General features: G+C 40.9%; 2 protein-coding genes across 2 annotated transcripts; one reads left to right on the top strand and one right to left on the bottom strand.

The window, feature by feature from the left end:
- LOC8083569 (epsin-3) lies at positions 37-2,535 on the top strand. The gene is made up of 2 exons (XM_002445608.2): positions 37-1,358; positions 1,433-2,535. The coding sequence occupies exons 1-2, from the start codon at positions 1,234-1,236 to the stop codon at positions 2,301-2,303; spliced, it is 996 nt and encodes a 331-aa protein (XP_002445653.1). The 5' UTR covers positions 37-1,233; the 3' UTR covers positions 2,304-2,535.
- LOC8056915 (structural maintenance of chromosomes protein 1) lies at positions 2,627-14,873 on the bottom strand. The gene is made up of 18 exons (XM_021465206.1): positions 14,253-14,873; positions 13,923-14,159; positions 13,603-13,836; positions 12,655-12,893; positions 10,531-10,797; positions 10,136-10,406; positions 9,045-9,169; positions 8,073-8,182; positions 7,871-7,978; positions 7,641-7,780; positions 7,126-7,215; positions 6,830-7,038; positions 6,567-6,736; positions 6,055-6,164; positions 5,525-5,904; positions 3,633-3,884; positions 3,035-3,262; positions 2,627-2,940 (listed from the first exon to the last, which is right to left on the bottom strand). The coding sequence occupies exons 1-18, from the start codon at positions 14,727-14,729 to the stop codon at positions 2,892-2,894; spliced, it is 3,696 nt and encodes a 1,231-aa protein (XP_021320881.1). The 5' UTR covers positions 14,730-14,873; the 3' UTR covers positions 2,627-2,891.

Here is a 21,542-nt window from a genome sequence, read left to right as displayed (position 1 = left end):
GCTCTTAACTATTGAAACTGTCCAATTTATCTCCTTAGCTGAAGTGGCACTAACTCGTCAGCTGTCTTACATGGCATCACATCAGCCAATGCAAATCGGATTTTCATGATAGTTTAGGATCAATTGGCTTAATCAAAAAATGTAGAATTACGTTAAAATAATTATCCATATAATTTTGGAATAAATGTGCATTTAAAAATTATAAAAGCTGGTTTAATTTTAGGGGAAAAAATCATAGAAAATCTGTTGACTCAGTTAAAATATGAAACCAGTTTCATATTTTCCTAAAATCACGCTAGACGCCATAATATAGAGCATGGTTTTAGAAAATGTATATGAAACCATAATATAGAGCATAGTTTTAGAAAATGTACATAAAGCTTGGTATCTTGAGCCTATCCAAACTGTCTTCCTGCTCGATCATGTGGTAATATAAAGGTGTGTGTGCAAACTATGACCCTGACGATGAATGAGAAAGTGGTCGCTTCCATGTGGACGTTGCCAACCAAGTTGAAGACGTCGGTTTGGAAGTCTGAGAACTCGCATTTCGGTTGCCGCTGATGGTCCAGTGAGTCTGCACACGTTTATTGTCCAGATAGTGTTTGTTTCGTTGAAATTTGGCTTATGCTAATGCTTATCTTGAAATTCTGTGAAAGAAAAATATTGTTCGTTCGCTGAAAGTACTGCCGAAGATAGTGTTACTATAAGTTAAACAACATCTACATGTTAATGTGAAATTGGAATTAGAATTATATTTTTTTTTATTTTTGAATTCCTGTACATGTCTTGATGATTAAGACAGACATTGTCGTTGAGGAAACACTGTTTGCAATTTGGTTGCATGATGATTCACACTGACGTCTATTTGTAAAAGGATTTTTTTAAAAAAGAAAAAAGAAAAATGGATTTGTAACAGACCCGGTCCGGCTGCGGCGGCGAGAAGGACGCGCGATTCGGTCGGTGGTTGGCTTGGCCTAGTGGCTGTGCAAGCATAGTCGCGCATGCATGCCCGGCCGGCCGGCCGGCCTCGACCGTCCATCCGTCCCACGACTGCGCCTTTGTCTCTCCGGCCATCTCATCTCCATTCTCCACCACCACCACTAGTTTTGCAGCATGCGTTTGGGTTTGGGATTGATAGGTAGATTCATTCACTTGCCTGCGTTGTTTGCTGCTGCGACTGGCTGGATCGATTCCAATTAAGACGGACTGCCGCCGCCGCCACCGACGACGACGATGGCCGCAAGCACGGCGCGGTGGCAGCTGCTGGCCGGGCAGGTGAAGCGGCAGGCGTCGGGTTTCCTGCTGGACAAGTACAAGCAGGCGAGGCTGGCGCTGGGCGACGTGACGCCGGCAGAGCTGTGAGTGCATGCCGGCCTTTGATGATGTTGATGTGATCCGATATCAATTGATGATGCATGCACCGGCCATGCAGGCTGGTCCAGGAGGCGACCAACAACGAGGCGTGCGTGCCGGACGCCAAGACGCTGGCGTGCATCGCGGACGCCGCCTTCGACATGGACGACATGTGGAGGATCGCCAAGGTGCTGCACCAGAGGCTGAGCCGCGCCGCCGACTGGAAGGAGTGGCGCCCCGTGTACAAGGCGCTGGTGGTGCTCGAGTTCCTGCTGACCCACGGCCCCGAGGACCTGCCGCGCGAGTTCCTGCCCGACATGCCCGCCATGCACGACCTCCGCAGCTTCAACTACGTCGACGACAAGGGCTTCAACTGGGGCGCCTGCATGCAGCGCCGGACCGACAGCGTCCTGTCGCTGCTCACGGACGCCGACCGCCTCAGGGAGGCGCGCCGCAGGGCCATCAGGGTCTCCTCCCACGAGGTGCACGGCTTCGGCTTCGGCAGCCCGACGTCGTCGTCGTCCCCGTCCTCGGCGTCGTCCTCCGCCTCCTCCAGGACCTCGCGCACCTGGTCCTTCGGCGGCTCCTCCCACTACTCCGACAGCCCCACCATGTGCCTCACCTGCGCCTCCGACGCCGACTACCGCCACGACAAGAAGTGCGACGCCTACACCGCCGACGACGACTGCTGGGCCTCGTCGAATTACAGGAGCGGCAGGCAGTGGGCGGCCACGGTGGACGAAGGCGACGGCGAGGACCAGCACCAGGGGCTCATGGACGACGCCTGGGACGCCCACCTGGCGGCGGAGGACAGCACCAGCACATGGTCCGCCAGGTTGCTCGGCTCCTTGTCCTTGACCCCCAGCAGGGCGTCAGGCTTCCAGAGCCTGTCGCAACCGGAGCAGCGGAGGACAACCAAGAAGCTGCAGCGCCAGCTTTCCGCCGACTGACAATTCACGTCCTTGATTGCTCGGGCGACGGCTACTGTACTAGTAATCTCTCTTCTTCTCCTCTAGATTAATTATTATTAAATTAAATTGACCGGACGATTACTGTAATTTCTATCTTCTTTTTTTCCTTCTCTCTCTAGCTCCATTAAGTTGCCTCTCGTCCTTTATTTTTGCTACTTATGATAAACACGGATGAAAAACCGGTGGAGATTTTCTCGCAAATATCCAGAAACCTGTGCTTTAGCATCCGCAAAACTAATTAGGATTAATGTGCATGCCATTTGCTGATTTGCAATTTCACCAAATTCTGGGAGCCACTGCACTTGATGTTGGGCGAACCGTGGGGATAAATAATAATTAATAGGTAAAAAGGTACATGCATGTTGGAAACATCAAGCCATAAAACCTACCACATGAATCAGGAATATTCAAGTGTCCTGTTCAGCTAATAGCTTACGCGACTATGTACACAAGTAGTTAAAACGTCTAAGGTTCACGACAGCTAGCTAGCAATCACATACAGTTCTTTATCTAAAAAAAAGCAATCACATACAGTGGCAACTATATATATATCCAACAAAAGTTGTTTCATGCTTCCCTATACTTTCTGAGGTCGAAGGTGAGAGTGCTCGAGCAACTGCATATCCAATCACTGTGTTAATTAGGCACACGCACACGCACAGAGGGGGGAAAAAAGGCAAGTGCAGTGCAGTAATATATGCCCAACTTACCTTCGTTCTGAGTCCCTATAAACACCAACAAGTGCTTCGGCCTTGTCATAAAAACTATCCTTCAGTGATATGACTATGCTCTGAAAACCACATGCTCCATCACTGCCTTGTTCATCAGCGACACGGTCACATGATTTTGATCTGATAAACCCAGCAACCTTGGCCACATTTAAATTGTCTAGAGCAGCATCTACTTCATCCAATATGAAGAACGGTGATGGCCTGAAACTGCAATTACCACAAAACTTTACGTGACTTGATTGAGGCAGAAGGTGAAGCAAGATAACCATGCATCACAACATACAGAAAAATATATACACATATATATATTCCCCCTTTAACAGTGCTCTACCCTTATCAAACTCCTGGGAAGGCCAGTAAATACTGATTCTGAATACTTCTGTGCTAATTTATTGGTCTTGGCATACCCAAATACCAAAGAGGTACTCAAGAAGCATCGAACATAAACATTTCAATACTAGAACAAAACTAAAACATATAAAAGAAACAAGTAGCAAAACTACTAATAATGGATAAATCTGACATCTGCAAGCTCCGAACTACAATGAAAGAAAAAAGTACTAGAAACATTTTATACCTGTGAATGGCAAAAAGCAAGGCCAGTGCTGCAACAGTCTTCTCCCCACCAGATAACTGTTCCATATCTCTAAACCGTTTGGTAGGTGGCATAGCTGTGTACTTGATTCCATGTAGAAATGGTTCGTCTTCATTTTCTAGATTTAAATATGCTGTTCCTCCAAGTGGATGTGTATGGCTTTTTGTCAGCTGCTTATAGATTTTGTCAATGCCTTTAGATATGTGATCAAAGGCCTCCATAAACAGCTCATACCTAAGCACCAATAGAAATAACAACAGGTAAGGCGCAATCCTCTAACATAGCAGACCAACATCCAAGTTGTCACATTACATTGATGCATGTAATGACAAGGGCAAAAGTGGAACATAGCTGGTTCTGTTCTCAAGCACTATACGATTGATTGTGCCAAATTGCCTACAGGTTACTGTTGCAAGGTTTACTTGTTCTTTTTTCTGTTTGCAAGCTGCCCAGGCCTCGAGCATGATCTCAAAGGATACTTGACAATTGACACACATGTTTGAGACGAATACCAATACTGTGATACATATTAAATTATTAACATAAAATCCATAAGTAACAACGCCAATCTGCTTTCATCAAAACTATTTACAAAACCACACTTTCAAGTAATACTTTTAGAGAACTCCCTTTCAGAAAACCAGTTCTAAACACTGCCATCATGTAACCTTCACGGGACTGACAATGATGCTAATGGTTAAACTGGGTGTTGTGATCTCATCAAATGTCATGCAAAAAGGAGTACCACTCTATGATATTTTTTCTTTAAAAGTATGGTCTGTGACAAAGTTCAAGAAGGCGCTAGGCGGTTTCTAGGTGACGACCCACAGCCTAGAGCCTAGGCGAGCCTAGGCGTTTCAAGGCGTTTTCCTAGGCGCCTTTTTGAACATTGGTCTGTGATGAGTTTTACCAAAGTAGTACAGTTCTTTGGAATTTACTCAACCCAGATATACCTAACCTCATTCTAATTTGACCAAAGATAATCTGAAATTACAATCAGCTGAAAACCAACTATGCATCCATGTCTGAGTATTTTATTTAAAAAAGAAAGCGTGCATTGCAAGAACATTAACAAAAACTTGCATCAGTACAGTGTAAATTAAGAAAGAAGTTATCAGTGTAAAAACACCTTAGAGCTTTCTTCTAGCATCACCAATATAACCAGACTATCATCTACTCCCTCCGTCCTAAAATAGAAGGCGCAAACTCCCTGGCCCTGTTTGGCTCCACATGCTAAAATTTAGCTCCCATCACATCTAATGTTTGGACATATTCATGAAGTATTAAATATAGACTATTTACGAAACTAAAAACACAGCTAGAGAATAATTTGTGGGACGAATCTTTTGAGCATAATTAGTCCATGATCGGACACTAATTGCCAAATAAAACAAAATGCTACAGTACCTGTTAAATTTTAGCACCTCCAACCAAACACGCCCTAACTTCCATGCAATAGAGGTGCTTTGGCTTGCGCCCATTTTACTGGGACGCCACATGTGTGCATGCAAAACAGGCTAACCAATTAGCTTCCACGTTTAATTGTTCCCCGGTCCCACATGCTTAATTTTTATCAACCTCGCAGAGCCATGCAACCGGCAGCGTATTAAATTATGCATGCAACTATACGAATGTTAAGAATTGGGCACCCTGTATTACAGGACTAGGAGAAAAAACAGTTATGCCTTCTATTCTAGGACGGAGGGAGTAAAAGACAAATAACTTCAGTTCCATAAAGAAAAAGATAGCATGAGTGCTCCAGAGTGCAATGGAAGAAATCTTTCAGGTCCTTACAAAAGATACAGCATCCTAGAAAATAACTTAATTCTAAGTCACGAACTTCATATGGTGATAAGAAAATGATTGGGCAATACCTCCTTTGCTTGACTGAGTTATATTTATCAGCTATCTCTCGTTCTTCTTTCCTAGCTGCTTCAAACCTTTCAGTAACCTCCTTTTCCTTTCTTTGGAGTGCATCATATTGATCCAGTGCTTTTAGATTAGGAGCAGTGCGCTCAATATCAGCCAGTAGCACACCTGTTCTTTTTTTGAACTCTGCCTCGTGTTTGTCGCGTTCAGAAGGTCGTATATCCTGCAGATGGCTTTTGCTAAGCTGGCTGTAATCAAGGATTGGTTCTTGTGAGGATGTTCCGGTATCCATTGGGTCATTTACTGTAGGAAGCTTCAACTGTTCAAGTTCACACTTCTCATGAACCTCCCGCTGGCGTGATATAAGTTGTGCAAGTTGTGCCTCCTACAAGTCAATGGATGGTTTTATTATCATCAATATTTCAATACACAAGCAAACAAAGCAAACAATCTTTGAACAGACCTCAACCATGACACTGCTAAAAGTACATAAAAGAGCTCTTGATTAAAGAGGACAGCTGTTAGAAAAGCCTACCTTTGATTTCACTTGGCGATCCAGCTTTGCCAATGTAGATGCAACATTACCATTCTGCTCCTTTAATTCATCAATAACCTTCTCACATTCGTCCGACTTGGCTTTCCAGTCTGTATAGGGCAATAAAGAGGTCCATGAAATCACTAGAAATATCAATAGAAGAATGAATATTGCATTCACTAGAAATATCAACAGAAGAATGAATATTGCATTATGGCATTTGGAAAATTTATCACCATTTGACATAAATCATTTATGTCAAATGATGATAAATTTTCCAAATGCCATAATGCAATAGTTGATGAATTTAAATAAAAAATTTATGCATCCTTAAGAAAGCATTTTAGGTTTCTTCAAGTTGTAAGAGCCTTGCTGAGCCAAGGGTTTGAAGGCAGAGCTTTGGAAGAGCTGGATTTAAAAGTTATAGAACAATGTGACATGTACTCTCTAACTATAACTAATTCACCAAGAACTATCAACAAGAAAATAGATAAGATGCTTCAAATGTGCACCATCAGCCTCAGTCTTCAGTTCTTCCATCTGAGTCAAAATGTGTTTCTCTTCAGCCTTAGCACCAGACTCTCTCTCCTGTAAGCCCTTCAGCTCTTTCTCTAGGGACTCATGTGTCTCCGTTAACTTCACAATTGGTGCCTGCATATCTCGCTTTTGTTCATATTCAAGCCTGCAAAACAAGATATTGTTCATACTCGAAAATGCATGTGCAGTCAAAGCGAAATTTTAATCAGTGCTAAATCCTTGTCACTGTGTCACATACTGGTATTTCAATTTTGACATTTGGTTACTTAGGCTTAGCTTCCTCTCCTGTAGTGCCTGAACATCTTTTAGCTGCCTTTCTTCATACTCGCGGATATTCTTCACACCAACTGAAATGCTAAAATCTCTGTACACCTTGTCCACAATGTCATTAATTTTTTTCTCAAGTTTTCTTACTTCTGCTTCCCTCTCAGCAATACGGGTCTCGAGCTAAAGAAACAAAATAAGCAATCAATGCAAAAGTAGCAGTTCAGCCCTGATGAAACAACAGGTGAAATATCTTCAACAAAATATTACCTCCTCCTCTCCAGGCTTCAGACGTTTAATCTCTGCCTCAATATTACTCCTCTCAGATGCTAATTTAGCTAGTTTCCCTCTAAGGTTATTCTGCACAAATGATTCAATTTAAAAGAGTCTCAACAATGGATTAATACAGAGAAGCATCACAAAGGGAGGGAGCAAGGGAGACAGAGAGAACCTAGCATTGGCCTAGGATCCCTATACAAAGCTAGAAGTAGTGGACAAAAACATTAGTTAGCAGGGAGAGAGATAATTGGCAATAGAAATCAATTTGGCAAGTCATGTTTCCCAGGCAACTCAGGCTAAAACCACGTAAAAGTATTTTTCTTTAGACAGGGAACGATATCCAAGACCAAGAGCCATACTGAACAAATAGCTGAAAAAATGAGATGGAGTCAAATAGACTTGCCCTCTAAGAAATTTCCTCCACCACAGGTTAAAGTACTTTCTTACTCACTCAGATGATGGGGGAAAAATCATCAATCATTATCTGGTTTATTAGTCAAACCAACCTGTTCAACATTCGAGTAGTGCAACTTTTTCTCAAGTCCAGTTATTTTCTCAGATATGGCAAGCTCCTTTCTCTGCAGCTCCCTGGGGGAACCAAGTTCTGACATTTCAGTTTCCAACTTATTTTTGTTCTTCTTCAAAGCTGTAATATAAATTGCAAGAAGAGCTAGTAAGACATTGCCAAATAGCACACATATTTTAATATGTAATAAAGGGATTGCATAATACAGACATTCTATTGCACTGTCATCCCATTTGTTTGATCTAGCTTCCATCCCCCCACTTGTTCCACCAGTCATCGTTCCAGATTTAGTCAGCAGAATCCCATCAACAGTAACAACTAAATGCAACACATTGTATATCACAATAAGCATAAAAAGAACCAAACAAGAAAATTTGTTGCCTCAGAATAAGCACAAGATATATGCCCTTACCTTTATACCTTTCACCACTCCAACTTAAGGCTTTAGCTTCATCAAGTTTATCACAGACAAGTGTATTTCCAACAGCATACAGAACTGCTTTCTCCAAAACTCGGTCAAAAGTACAATGTTAAGGTACAAAAATCAACATGTCAAGAAAATTGGTATAGTTTAAGAGCCATTAACTTTTCTCCATGAGCTACTATTGCAAAAAAGAATGCAAAATCACAAGTGGGCAGGCAATCATGCACAATAAAACTAAGGGCAAGGCTTAGTGAAAGGTTGCAACTATGTCTTCGTACAAAATTAGAAGAAAATATTACTAGAAAGTGGATGAATATATGGGCAGACGACAGATATCACATTTGATGGAAATCATAAATACATTGTTATGTTGAGAGATTAATTCACAAAAATATGATGATTTTACATTTTAGGCAATAGTAGGAATGAAGTACATGTTTCAAGGCATGGAAACACAAATCTTTCCCTACTGACAGATGCATTCACATCTTTTAGCAAATACAGTAGAGGAGCTTTATCAACAAGAGATTGCCTAGATATAGGCAAAAGATGGATAGCACATTTGATGAAAGTGATCAGGTCAGAAGCAAAAAATCAGCAGTGAATCTTTCAAATGTATCTACACTTACATGGTGAGAGATTAATTCACAACAGCATTACTTTGAGCAATGGTAGGGAAACAGGTAAATGTTTGAAACGTTGGGCATCTGCACTCATTAGCATCAGCATGGGTACTGAACCACTTCGAAAATTCTTGAGGGCATTAAAGATATATAATATACACAACAAGAATACATCTAATATGCATGGCTTCAAGACTACTGTACTGTGCATAAATATACGTTCATCTAGAATATAGACATTTGATTTGACTACTCAAAATAATTCATCTGCAAAAAATAAATAAATACAATAATTTATAATTTACACAGCAAGAAGCCAACTTTAAAAAAAGGATATTGAATGACATCAAAAACTAACTGCGCAGATCCACCAAGAGTTCGCAGCTTCTCAATTATTGGCTTCACACGAACTGATTGCAAGGGAATAAATGTCTGTGGAGGATCCCGGTGCTCCTTCAGATACTGTAGCACACAGAACATAAAGTAACTCATTTAAACTTATGTCTAGCCAGAAAGTTTAAATGCAAAGGCAGGAAAGAATATAAGTTTGAATGCTGTAGGCAGAACAGAAGTTTGAATGCAGCAGGCAGAACAGAATGGATAAATACAAAAGGAAAGCATATTTCATTAAGACATATATAAGTATAACTACCTTACTAACATAGAGTAGCAATGATAAAATTGTGTTCAGCTGCCTCTTGAAAATAATGTAGTCGGCCTTGTTTAGTTCCTCCTCCTAAAGTTTACTCCCTATCCCCATCGGATGTTTGGACACATACATGGAGTATTAAATATAGACTAAAAAATAACTAATTGCACAGATTGCGGCTATTTTGCGAGACGAATTTTTTAAGCCGAATTAGTCCATGATTTGACAATGTGGTGCTACAGTAAACATATGCTAATGACAGGTTAATTAGGCTTTAATAAATTCGTCTCGTGGAGTATTGAGGACTTCTGTAATTTGTTTCATTATTACTATCAAACACTCGATTTAATACCCTCATGTGACAGCCAATGTGACACCGTAAAACTTTACACACTAGATTTAAACAAGGACTCCAAAGACAGTCATTTTAAATATGTATGACTTCATAAATTTCCGTTGTATGAGATTTGCATTGGCATGATGCAAATGGACATGAGGATGCGCGATACTGCAATCTCAACAAAAAATATGGATCCATCTAAGGGTTATTTATTCACATCCACATGACTATATGAGTTAGTGCATCACAAAAATATAGGCGTTTAGGCCTTTTATATCATCCCAAACAAGTATGAGGGGTTGGGCATTTCATTCCATTTAAGAGGTTCAATATTTCTAGAAAGTGCATTTTGGATTAAGCAACAAAGAAAAAGTACTCTGATTGAGTGCTGTAGTAAACAAGAGTAGAAGAATTAGCAACAAAAATTGTGAAAGAGCACCTTAATGCATTCCTTTCCAGTGTTCTCGTCTTCCACTACAACTGCATCCATGAATTTCCCCATGGCAACAGTAACAGCAAGATTATATTTCTTCTGTGAGGGCCTGCAAAGTTCAAGCATGCGGCCATGGACTCCAGGGAATAGCCGCTTTAGAGTTACAACAGTTTCTTTTAATCGAGCATCACGCTCATTTTCACGCTTGTCAGCTTTAAGCTCCCGTAGTTTTGTTTCTATTTCATCCACCCTCTGCTTCAGATTTTGGTACCTAGATCTGCACAAAACATGTTAATAAGTGTATTGAGAATTAAAAACATATTGATAGTGAAGGAAAACTTGTGCCAAAGGACTTGAAGCTACACCATATCAAAAAATCAACGAATTTGGTATAGACTAACCCTGAAGTTTGGCGTTCCTTTGCAATTTTGTCGTGTTCCTCATGCAAGTGTGTGAGCTCATTTTCTAGCTTGGGGATAGAATGGAGAATCTTGTTAAGTTTTGTCTGCAGTTCACGCTCTTGTGATGATATCTCGTCCTTGCGGCTTTCCAGCTGCTGCAAGTTCTCCACTAAATTCTTTTTTGCTTCAACATCAGCATTTAATTTTTTGTCTATAACTTCCTTCTCATCTCTTAGCTTTGCTGTCTTCATTCCTGCATCCTCCTTACTGTAACAAAAGTAAGTGAAGTCAGGATGGCATTGAAGCCAGAGGAATAATAAATGGAAATGGTGGGATAAGAAGTTTGAAGTTATTTGTTTTAGTCATGATTGGCAAAAGCAGTTATGGAGCGAGCTACTGAGGAAAAGGCCAATTAATATTTGTTAATTTTAACAAAGCAAACCCAAAATCATGTCAAAGAGATGGTTGTGTATCCAGAAACTTGTGGTTATCAAATACTGAAAACTCAACAGCTACCTTGATAAGCATGATATTTTTTAGTACAAGTGTTGTGTAGATATTTTTCAGTTCAAGTGTTGCGTAGCCACAAAACCACTGTGGGCCCACAAATAAAGTGTTAAGAGGCCACTTAGGTGCTGTAAAAGACCAAGGTAGGCTCTTCAATTGTTTATTTTGATTATTCATAGCTGAACCTCTCGCATATGCAAACCATGTCACTCACACCGTGCACAGGGGCCACATCGTGTCAGAGCACCAGCCAGTCGCCTCATCCGTGCTGCTTGTGGTTCGGCACCATGCCAGCGCCTATAGCCCATACTAGAGCCATGTCTTCATCCTGCGCCCAAGCTCCGCCCTATCCAGTCCTGATGGAAGATGAAAGCATCCAAAGGGAACAAATCCGTCCCTTCACTTTCACAGGACAGGGATATTCCAAATCTGAGAGGCATATTCCCCTTAGGGATAACCCCGTCCCTACTCACCATTCAGCCCCCCCCCCCCCCCCTCCCACACACACACACACACATCAAACACCTGCTGAAAGGGGATCAACCCGTTGACTCAGCAAATACGTACCAAATCAAATGAATTTTGGGGGGGGGGGGGGGGGGGGGGGGTTAAATCACCAGCCCTACGATCCAGCCAATTGGGAGAGAATGAATAGGCTCCTTTTCAGGAGTGTTTCATCCTTCCCGAATGCAGCATACAACTCCATGTTGTATTGTGCATATGGTCGCCCAGATGGTTGAATTCTATTAGTGATTCCTCAAAATTAAAAAAAAAGGAGAAAATATAACAGAAAAAAACGAGAGAAGTGCCTTTCCATCTCCTGGATAAATAGAGGGAGGGCAGAGTCCTTCAGTGTTCATTCCAGTTAAGAATTGGGGCTTCACAAAACAGAATTACTAGCCAATATTTCTCTCATGCCTTTTCTTGTTCATGGTTCGATGTGGAGCAAAATCTAGGCCTGAATTCAATTACTGCTTCAAAACTAATGGAGGAAACAGGCTATTCCACCTTTCAGAATAGACCACCTATGCAGGCCTAGTTCCTAGCTAAGTTAGAAGCACTGGGATTTTAAATCCACCTGTCTTCCCCTTCCACAGCCCAGAAATGGGATTTTAAAAGAGGGGATAAGCTCCATTTCCTCTTTTCCTTTTCTTTCCTCACAGCTCCAATGTTAGGGTAATGGTGTTGATAGTATGTTGTGTTGCTGAATATATTTTATGCTTTTAATTTATGATTATTGCTAGAGATCCTTGATAATAATAGCTGAAAGAGGAGTCTTGTCCTACAGAATTTTAAGTGCTATGACAACCTTAAACCATTTGAACTATTCCTCAAAATTAAACACAGACAAACTGAACTCTACACTGAGTCATTTTTCACTCAGGGGTAAAATCGTCATTTCCCACTTGGCTTAACACCTAAAATTATAAGAAACTAAAGATAGCTTTCAGGCCAAACTGGTAAGTTCAAAAATAAAGGGTCAAGAAAGTAAGCCGAGCTTTTTTCAGGGCCATGGAAATAATTCTCTCGAATAATAATACACCGAATATGCACTGATGCCTAAGATGGACTAAATATAAAATCAAGACTGCGCATAAGATGTCTGGTCACACTCACATTCTATGATACTCCTGGAGTTGGTCGTCAGCTAATAGCAGTTTTCCACTTTTATCTTGTCCTTGCTCATTCAATTCCTCAATAGCTTCTGTGACCTCAACCAGATCACTTTGCAGCCTTCTCAACTCTCCCAGATGTTTTTTGTGATCATCCTTCTTTTTGTCAATCTCTTTCTTGCAACTTTTGATTTTTGATTTGAGCCGAGATATTTGCTCTCTCAATTTAAGAAGCTCAGGTTGCTGAAAATAGAGATACAATTACAATATATAGTTTTTATTAGTAATTAGTATATCCAGTAGCAGCACTTAAAATTCTATAGGACAAGACTCCTCTTTCAGCTATTATCATAAAGGATCTCTAGCAATAATCATAAATTAGAAGCAGAAAAAATATTCAGCAATACCACAATGAACATGATTTTATAAAAACAGCCAAATCATTAAGTAACAAGGACATTACTCAAGAGTTAAGCTAAAAGAATATTAAATGGTAGCATATCATGTTATCATTGAGTCCATTATTATCATCAACAACAAAGCATTTTGATTGTATTGGCCTATCAGTCTATCACTGGACCCATCCAAAACATGTAAAAATCCTATAAGACTTAAGCTCATAAAAAGATATGTATTTGCTGAAATACTAGAGGGATGCTAGGTGGTGAGCGGAAGGTTGGGTGTGCCATCCACATGCATGGCATGGACAAGTGAGCAGAAGGTTGAGTGGGCAATATAGGGATGCGGTTGAGAGACCTACTAAACCCTTGATACAGCATGAACAGAATATTGCAACTTAGAATGATGCAATTAATCAGTTGTACAGAAGAAGTAAGCAATTTCAGTGAAAGAAGTATGATAATGATTCTTCCTAAGTAGCCCATACATACAATTCCACAATGCAAGTTTTGGTGAAGTGAGACTGCAAGCGAGTGAACTAAAAAGCACTTACCTTCTTGTCAAATTCAAGCTTTTTCCTGGCTATATTCCTCTCACACACTGTCATTTTCTTGAGAAATACACTTTGCTCCTTCTTTTTTGTAGTCAGTTCATAGTCACTGGATCGATTCTCTTCCTGCACTTGCTGAAGAGACTCTCTATCCTCCACAAGCTCAGCTTCAACTTTCTCGATGTCTTTTTCGATGGTATAGAGTTGCCAAAGGTAATGCTCTGTCTTCAACAGTTTCTGGGGGAAAAAATCAAGGAGACAACATAATTAACATGAAGAAATTAATTAAGCTGCATGCGAAGGTCACACAAAGAATATCAGACCAGGTCCTGCTGAAGGCGTAGATGCTTCTCTGCCTCCTCTTTTTGTGCCTTCTTCTGCTTCCGCTCCATGACAATGGTCCTTTTCTCTTGATAGACAAGCGCAGACTTCTCTTCGGCCCTGGCTTTCTGCTCCTCCAGCTCGTCATACTCCCTCCTAAGCTCATCAGAGCCTGAGATCTGCTCCAGGAGAGCGGTGAGCTCCTTGGGGTTCTTGGAGGCGATGGATTCCACATCACCCTGCAGTGCAAATGGACAGTTTCCCTGCCCTAATTAAACCCGAGACTGTTTAAATCAGGAATATACAATGACGAAGGGAATAAATGGAGAGACCTGAAAGACGAGGAAGTTGCGGGCCTTGACGAGGATGCCGAGGGATCTGAGCTTGGCGTTGTACTGGTCCCAGGTGACTGGGCTGCCGTTGATGCGGTACTCACTGCCGCCGCCACCGCCGGTGATGCTGCGCGTGAAGCAGAGCTCCTCCTGGTTGGATTGGCGGTAGAAGAGGCGGACGGAAGCCCTGCGGCCCTTGGCCTCCTTGTCGCGGTCGTCGAGGGCGTAGATGAGGTCCTTGAGCTGCGCGCCGCGAAGGTGCGCTGAGCGCACGCCCAGCACGAAGCTGATGGCGTCCATCAGGTTCGACTTGCCGGCGCCGTTAGGGCCGATGATGGCGGTGAAGTCGACGAAGGGCCCAATCGTCTGCTCGCCCTTGTACGACTTGAAGTTCTCCACCACCAGCCGGTCAATCCGACCGCCAACGCCGCCGCCCCTGGCCCGGTAGTCGCCGCCGCTCCCATCCGCTGCCGCCATCTCCTCCCCTCCGCCTTCACGAAGCAGCTAGGGTTTTGGTCGGAGTGGGCATTCGGAAACCGGGAAACGGACGGGAGGTCGAGCAAGGGGACGAAGACGACGAAGGGAGCGCTGTGAAGAGGCAAGAGGGCCAGAAGAGCGGACGGCCCATCACAAAGCGGTCGTCGGCCCTCGGTGCCCACAAATTGCTTCTCTGGCCACGAAGGACGACGAAATTCGGAAAATAATGTCAGGACAAGTCCACTCTATTTTCTATCTATAACTAAGTCCTTGTTTAGGTCGTAAAATTTTTTGTTTTTAAGCTACTGTAGCATTTCGTTTTTATTTGACAAACATTGTCCAATCATGGAGTAACTAGACTCAAAAGATTCATCTCACAAATTATAGGTAAACTGTGTAGTTAGTTTTTATTTTCGTCTATATTTAATGCTCTATGCATGCGACCAAAGATTCGGAGAATCTTGAAAATTTTTGCGAACTAAACAAGGCCTAAAGTAGCTTTGGCAGTTCATCGCACTAAAACTTTATAAGATTCCTCGTCACATCGAATCTTACGGCACATACATGAAGTATTAAATATAAATAAAAAGAATAACTAATTGCACAGTTTACATGTAAATCACGAGACGAATCTTTTAAGCCTAGTTACTCCATAATTAGACAATGTTTGTTAAATAAAAACGAAAATACTACAGTGTCAAAATCTAAAAACTTTTTGTATCTAAACAAGGCCTAAATTTAGGCCTTGTTTTAGTTCACTCAAAAACCAAAAATCTTTTAAATTCTCTGTCACATCGAATCTTGCGGTACATGCATGAAGTATTAAATATAATCGAAAACAAAAACTAATTACACAATTTACCTGTAATTTGCGAGATAAATCTTTTGAGCCTAGTTAGTTAATAATTGGACAATAATTACCAAATACAAATGTAAGTGTTATAGTATCCAAAATCTAAAAATTTTACCAACTGAACAAGGCCTAGTTAATCCATGATTAGACAATAATTGCCAAATAAAAATGAAAGTGCTATAGTACCCAAAACTAAAAAAATTAGGAACTAAACAAGGCCTAAGGGAGTGTTTAGTTCCCCATGACATGCAAAATGTAAAATGCCAACTAGTTTAGAATGATGGAATATAAAATGGTAAAATTTTAAGAGTTATGTTTAGTTCATCTAAAATGCAGAATTTATTGCCCTCATGAGGATCTCTTCAGGCTCTTTTGGGTTTTTTTCTCTTGAGACCAAAATCCAAAATGAGAATAACTATCTTTTTACCAAAAAATTTGCATAATGTCTAATTCTATTATGCAAAATGATGGATTAGAACCCGTAAAGAAGAGCAACTAAACACCCCTAAGTTTCTATAAAAATATTAATAATGTATATATAAATAAAGTTATTATAAAAATAAATTTATTGATTTATCTAGTAGTACTAATTACATACTATTAATATTAATATTTTTTAATATATTTGATCAAAATTAAAAGTGTTTGATTTTTTAGAAACGAAAACAATACTTATTTTGGGAGGAGGGAGTACAAGCTTTAATCTATACTTTCTAGTATTGAAAAAGTATATCCTAAAAATTCTAGAACAAATTAAGAGAAAACATAAAAAACTACCCTAATTTTATTTCATGATCAGGCAATATCTTCGACGTGATTGATGATGATTGGTTGATAAATAGAATATATGTAATACAGAATTCGTTTTTATTCTATATAGAATACATTATATTTGAAGATAAATTTTAAATGCTCGAATACATTGTATTATGTGACAAATGGAGTACTTTGTATAAAAAGTAATGTCGTGCATATGCATCATAGTTCCCATTCTAGCAGATGATGTAGTTTGTGAAACGCGTGTAACAATTTATGGCACAAAACATTTTTATAATAATTTATTCATCCATTCATTTACAGACAACATAGAGAGAGCATTAATTTGGTACTATAAATCTTAGTGTTTTCTAACAAATTTGGTTAAAATTTTAAAAATTTGACTTAAAATAACTCTAGGAGTTGAAGTTTTTAAAGACAGAAAGAGTATGTCACAATAATCAAATGCATGTTCGTCTATTCCATTAGTTGACATACCAAAGTGATTTATAACTTGACGAGAATGGAGCATGCGGCTAAAGGATAAGGCGGGAAGAGTGGGCTGGTTTGTTTCCGGTTAGGTCTTGTTTAGAGTAGGGCTGGTTTGTTTGCGGTGAGGTCTTGTTTAGAGTATCTTTTAAGGGTTATGTATTTTTAGTTTTGTATTTGATGGAGTTTGTAAAGTTCTAAATAAAAATGACAAGGATAAAAAGACGTGATCTCCAACAGTTTTGCATTTTCACGTGGAATTTGAGGGAATTTTAGGCCCACACTTTTTTTCCCCGGAAGGTTTTTCTCTTGGCGCGCGATTTTCTTCGTCGCCGGTAATTCTTCGCGCGTCGTGCGCCTTCGTATCGCGGCATTCCTTGCTCAGCCGTCGTCGCCCCATCCAGGTCCTTGCGCTGCGTCGTTTAGTCCTCACCCGTCATGAACCTCACCTCGTCCTGAACCTTGCCCGTCCTGAACCTCGCCCCGTCCTGATCCTCTTCGGCAAAGCTTCGCAGCAAAACTTAATGGCGCTCGCACGTGGAGGAGTCGCTCGGGTGGACGGAACGCAGCCCAAGTCGCGCGGGCGTGGGGACGATCACGATTTGCAAAGTCTGGGAGGCTTGGCATATATGTCAAGTCTAGACCTCTAAATGCCAAATTATACAAATTGCAAAGTCTAAATGCAAAACCATTTGATAGCATATTTTAAGTATTTTTTGCAAATTAGTAAATACAAAGTCTAAATGCATAACCCTTGGAGATGCTCTTAGTTTGCAAAAAAAAATTGGCTTTAGCTATTGAAAATTATTATCTAACTATAAACTAACTAGGTTTAAAAGATTTATCTCACAAATTATAGGCAAACTATACAATTAGTTTTTATTTTTGTCTAGATTTAATGCTCCATGCATGTGTCCAAAAATTTTATGTGACGTAAAATCTTAAAAAAAAATTTAAACTAAACCAGGCCTTATTATGCAAGAGGCATGACCGCATGAGACCCTGGCTGACTATGAGACCGCTGCTGCCCCATCAATAAGGTCTTGTTCAGTTGGCAAACTTTTAGAATTTTAGGTATTGTAGCACTTTTTTTTATTTAACAAAATTGTCTAATCATGGACTAACTAGGCTCAAAAGATTTGTCTTACAAATTATAGATAAACTGTGTAATTAGTTTTTATTTTTGTCTATATTTAATACCTTATACATATGCCGTAAAATTCGATGTGACGAGGAATCCAAAATTTTTGGTAAAATTTTTTGGAACTAAACAACGCCTAAGCTCGACGCATTGGAGCACTGAGTCTACTTCCAATATAAACACTGCACATGGACCCATGGCCACGGCACAGTCAGGTGGCGATAGTCTTTGCTCTGTTTTGATAGAACATTATGCCAATCCAATTGGAATGGCAAAGCAACTTTAGATAAGTTAACACAACTTTTGTTTACATTTTAAAATGTAGCTCAAACATGAAACAACAGACCGAGGTGGTCGTCCCTGGGCAGGGACGAATCTAGGATGAGATCAAAGAGGGCTAAATAGTGAAGATTCAGTACTAATTTAATGGACAAATCATGTTTATAGGGAGGTGCAGCCAATCCAGTATCCAGTCCCTCCCCTTTGGATCCGCCCATGTCCCTAGGACAGGAATGCAATAGATTTTTTGCATGTAGGGGATCAGCCTTTGCATCGGGTCACTACCGAGGCACCAAAGCAAGCCCAGGAGCATTACAACATTGTGGTGACTGGTGACATCAAAGGGCTACAGCTGGTGGGAGGCAGCCGCGTGCCCGTGATGGAGACTAAGGTGCCCACTCCTAAGGCAGTATCATGGTGATCTAGACACAAGAGGAGGGAGATGGTGTGGGACTCATCGCTTACCGATTAAAGCACAAGCATGAGGTAGGAGGAGAGGCCATGCCATTGAATGGGAAGACACACACATAGAAGAACATATTGTGCTCTTGTCATGTGTCGCATGAACATCTCTTTTACCATGCTAGAGGGGACGGCCCACACCAATGGGCCCTACAGACATGTTGGTGTCCCATGCTTTGCTAGAGAGGTTGCCAAGGTGTGCCCCTAGCCTTGTCGGACAACTTTCACCACTCCAATTCGGTGTTGTGTGATCCATCCTTAACGCTTGGTGCCACCGTAGGCCCATGGGCTCACCCCGAGGGGCCACTGTCTCAAGATGGCAACTAGCATCTGAAACCTTAGTACTCGACAAGTTAGAGCATCTCCAACAGTTTGCTAAAAAAACGTTTGCCAAATCTTGTGTGTTGGCAAGTTGCTAAAAGATTTGGCAAGTGAAATAATTTGTCATCTCCAACAGTTTGCCAATTAGATTTGCCAAATTATGAAAAAACAGGCCCACCACTATAAACTACCAACTACCAGATCGATGGATCCATCGTACCCGCTACAACCGTCGCGAGGGCACACTGTTGTCTGTGGCGCCGTCTCCTGTTACCATTTAGTTCAACCTGAAAACTAAAAAATTTTCAAGATTCTTCGTCACATCGAATCTTTCGGCACATGCATGAAGTATTAAGTATAAACGAAAATAAAAACTAATTGCACAATTTACTTGTAAATCGCGAGATGATTTTTTGATTCTAGTTAGTCCATAATTGAACAATATTTGCCACAAACAAACGAAAATGCTATAGTAGCGAAATCTAAAATTTTTTCGCATAAAAACGGGCGGCTTCTAGTCTGACCTCTGACGAATTCTCAGTTGCTTTACCTTTACGAACATCGTCATTTAATTAAATCATTGGTTGTACAAAGTGTCTCATCCATCACTATCAGTAGCAACATGTCATCACGAGCAGCTCTGCAGCATCTCTACAGCAACAAGCAGGACGGCAGGAACAGGCCAGAACTTTCACATGTCTGGCGGGAATGGCACCGAATAGGCTGAATCGCGCGATGGCAAGCGCGTCCGCACGGCGGAAACTTACGCGCGCGGGTCAGATATTTGGCAAGCGAAACAATTTGGTAAGTGGGAATACCAAACTGTTGGAGCAAGTTTTTTTTGCCTCTTTTGTTAAATTTTTTAGGATGGCAAGTGCTTTAGCAAATTGTTGGAGATGCTCCCCGATAAAAAGGTGGGTATGGGATGAATTTTCTACCCATGGGTATATTATTGGGCAAAATCCTATGCACAAAATAATTAGCCACCCTTGTTATTTTAGCCCATATAGCCCATGAATTTGACCCAAATCCAACTAAACCCTCCTAGTATATATATGAATTTAATGTCAGTATATGAATGTTAGTTTGTAACTTGTTGGAGGCTTGGAATGATTCATTTTTGTATGTGAATATTTGATATTTATATGTAATTCTCGGGTATGCAGTCAGGTGCGGTTTACGTGTCAGGTAGAATTTACCCATGCAAGTGCGGATATGGGAGCATTTTCCTACCTATGTGCAAGTACGGCTAACCCAACGAGTAAAATTTAGACTTCACATGTGCGGGTACGGGTAGCCACTATCCATAGGTACGTACTCATTGCCATCTTGACCATTGTCCCTTGTTCTCCCATGCTCGAGATTTGTCGGGCCACCGATTGTGTGTGGGCACATGATGCATGGCCTAGAAGTTGAGTTGCATGAGTGCACAATAGGTTCATGTTCCACCCACCAAGCCTTCATGACCTTCCAGCTCCTTCAAACCGAAGTTCTACTTTGCAAACTCCCACTTAGCATGGATAGCAAACATAGTGGAGACACCTAGTAGATCCTATGCTAGAGGTAAAGCTTGTAGGTAGGATGACCCATACCCCTCAAATGGCAACAGTGGTAGGGACAACTACTTTGAGGATGATCCAACTTATACTCAAGAAGAGTTGAGGCTTCACAGTTTAAAGATGCTCTATGCTTGGACAAAATTGTCTTGTTTGAGGACATGGATGTGATTGCTCCAATGCCAACAACCCCAATCTTCTACCCACTAATTCATGACACAATCATTGTTCATGTCAAGATTGCATGCCAAACCCTTGAATATGGGTGCTCAAAAATGAACAATATGGGTGAGGGGAACCTTACATTGTACTACTTTCTATGTGCTTTTAACATAGTTGGTCATCTTTTCTAGTTCTACCATAGTGAGAATCAGAAACTCAATTCTTTAGAGCTCTAGGAAACAATAGGACATCGCCTTGCTATCATAGGAAGAACCTTATTTTAATTAGCACACTTCTCATTCCATGAAAAATTGGTATCTTGGAATACTCTTGGGTTAAATCTAATCAACATCTATGCACTAGCAAATTCATTATTAGCATTATCTAGTGTAGTTTAGGCTATTCCATAGGATGCAAAGAAAGCTTGCAATAGTGAACACTTTCTTCAAATCCAACTATTTGAGATAGCTTGGAAATCCCTTCCAAGCAAGGTAGCTACATGAGTGACATTGCAAAACATGTGACTACAGTTGCCAATTGCATAGGAACAACATAACCACTTAAATAGGTTTAAAACTAGAGGAATTTAGAGCTTTTAAGTTTCTTTGCAGCTTGGTTGATATTGTGCTCCTTTGTTACTCCATCTCTTGCGTACCCACAAGGTCATATTGAATTGGAGCGGACAGTGTTGGCTCAAACTCAGGGTCATCATTTAAGATAGTAATATCATAACCAACTTTGTGAAAAATCACATAAGTGGTTCATGGGGTTGCATTAGCGGTAGTGGTGGAACT

The sequence above is a fragment of the Sorghum bicolor genome, chromosome 7 (assembly GCF_000003195.3).
Source record: "Sorghum bicolor cultivar BTx623 chromosome 7, Sorghum_bicolor_NCBIv3, whole genome shotgun sequence".
NCBI lineage: Eukaryota > Viridiplantae > Streptophyta > Magnoliopsida > Poales > Poaceae > Sorghum > Sorghum bicolor.
This window is presented reverse-complemented; position numbering and strand designations above follow the sequence as displayed.

Bases quoted from the DNA above. Each gene is read 5' to 3' on its own strand.
- LOC8056915 (XM_021465206.1), bottom strand. From the start codon at position 14,729: ATGGCGGCAGCGGATGGGAGCGGCGGCGACTACCGGGCCAGGGGCGGC. The intron at 7,039-7,125 runs GTAATATTTTGT...TTGTTTCTTTAG, and splicing joins TGAAGCCTGGAGAGGAGGAG to CTCGAGACCCGTATTGCTGA. The intron at 2,941-3,034 runs GTAAGTTGGGCA...TTGGATATGCAG, and splicing joins TATAGGGACTCAGAACGAAG to TTGCTCGAGCACTCTCACCT.
- LOC8083569 (XM_002445608.2), top strand. From the start codon at position 1,234: ATGGCCGCAAGCACGGCGCGGTGGCAGCTGCTGGCCGGGCAGGTGAAG. The intron at 1,359-1,432 runs GTGAGTGCATGC...CCGGCCATGCAG, and splicing joins GACGTGACGCCGGCAGAGCT to GCTGGTCCAGGAGGCGACCA.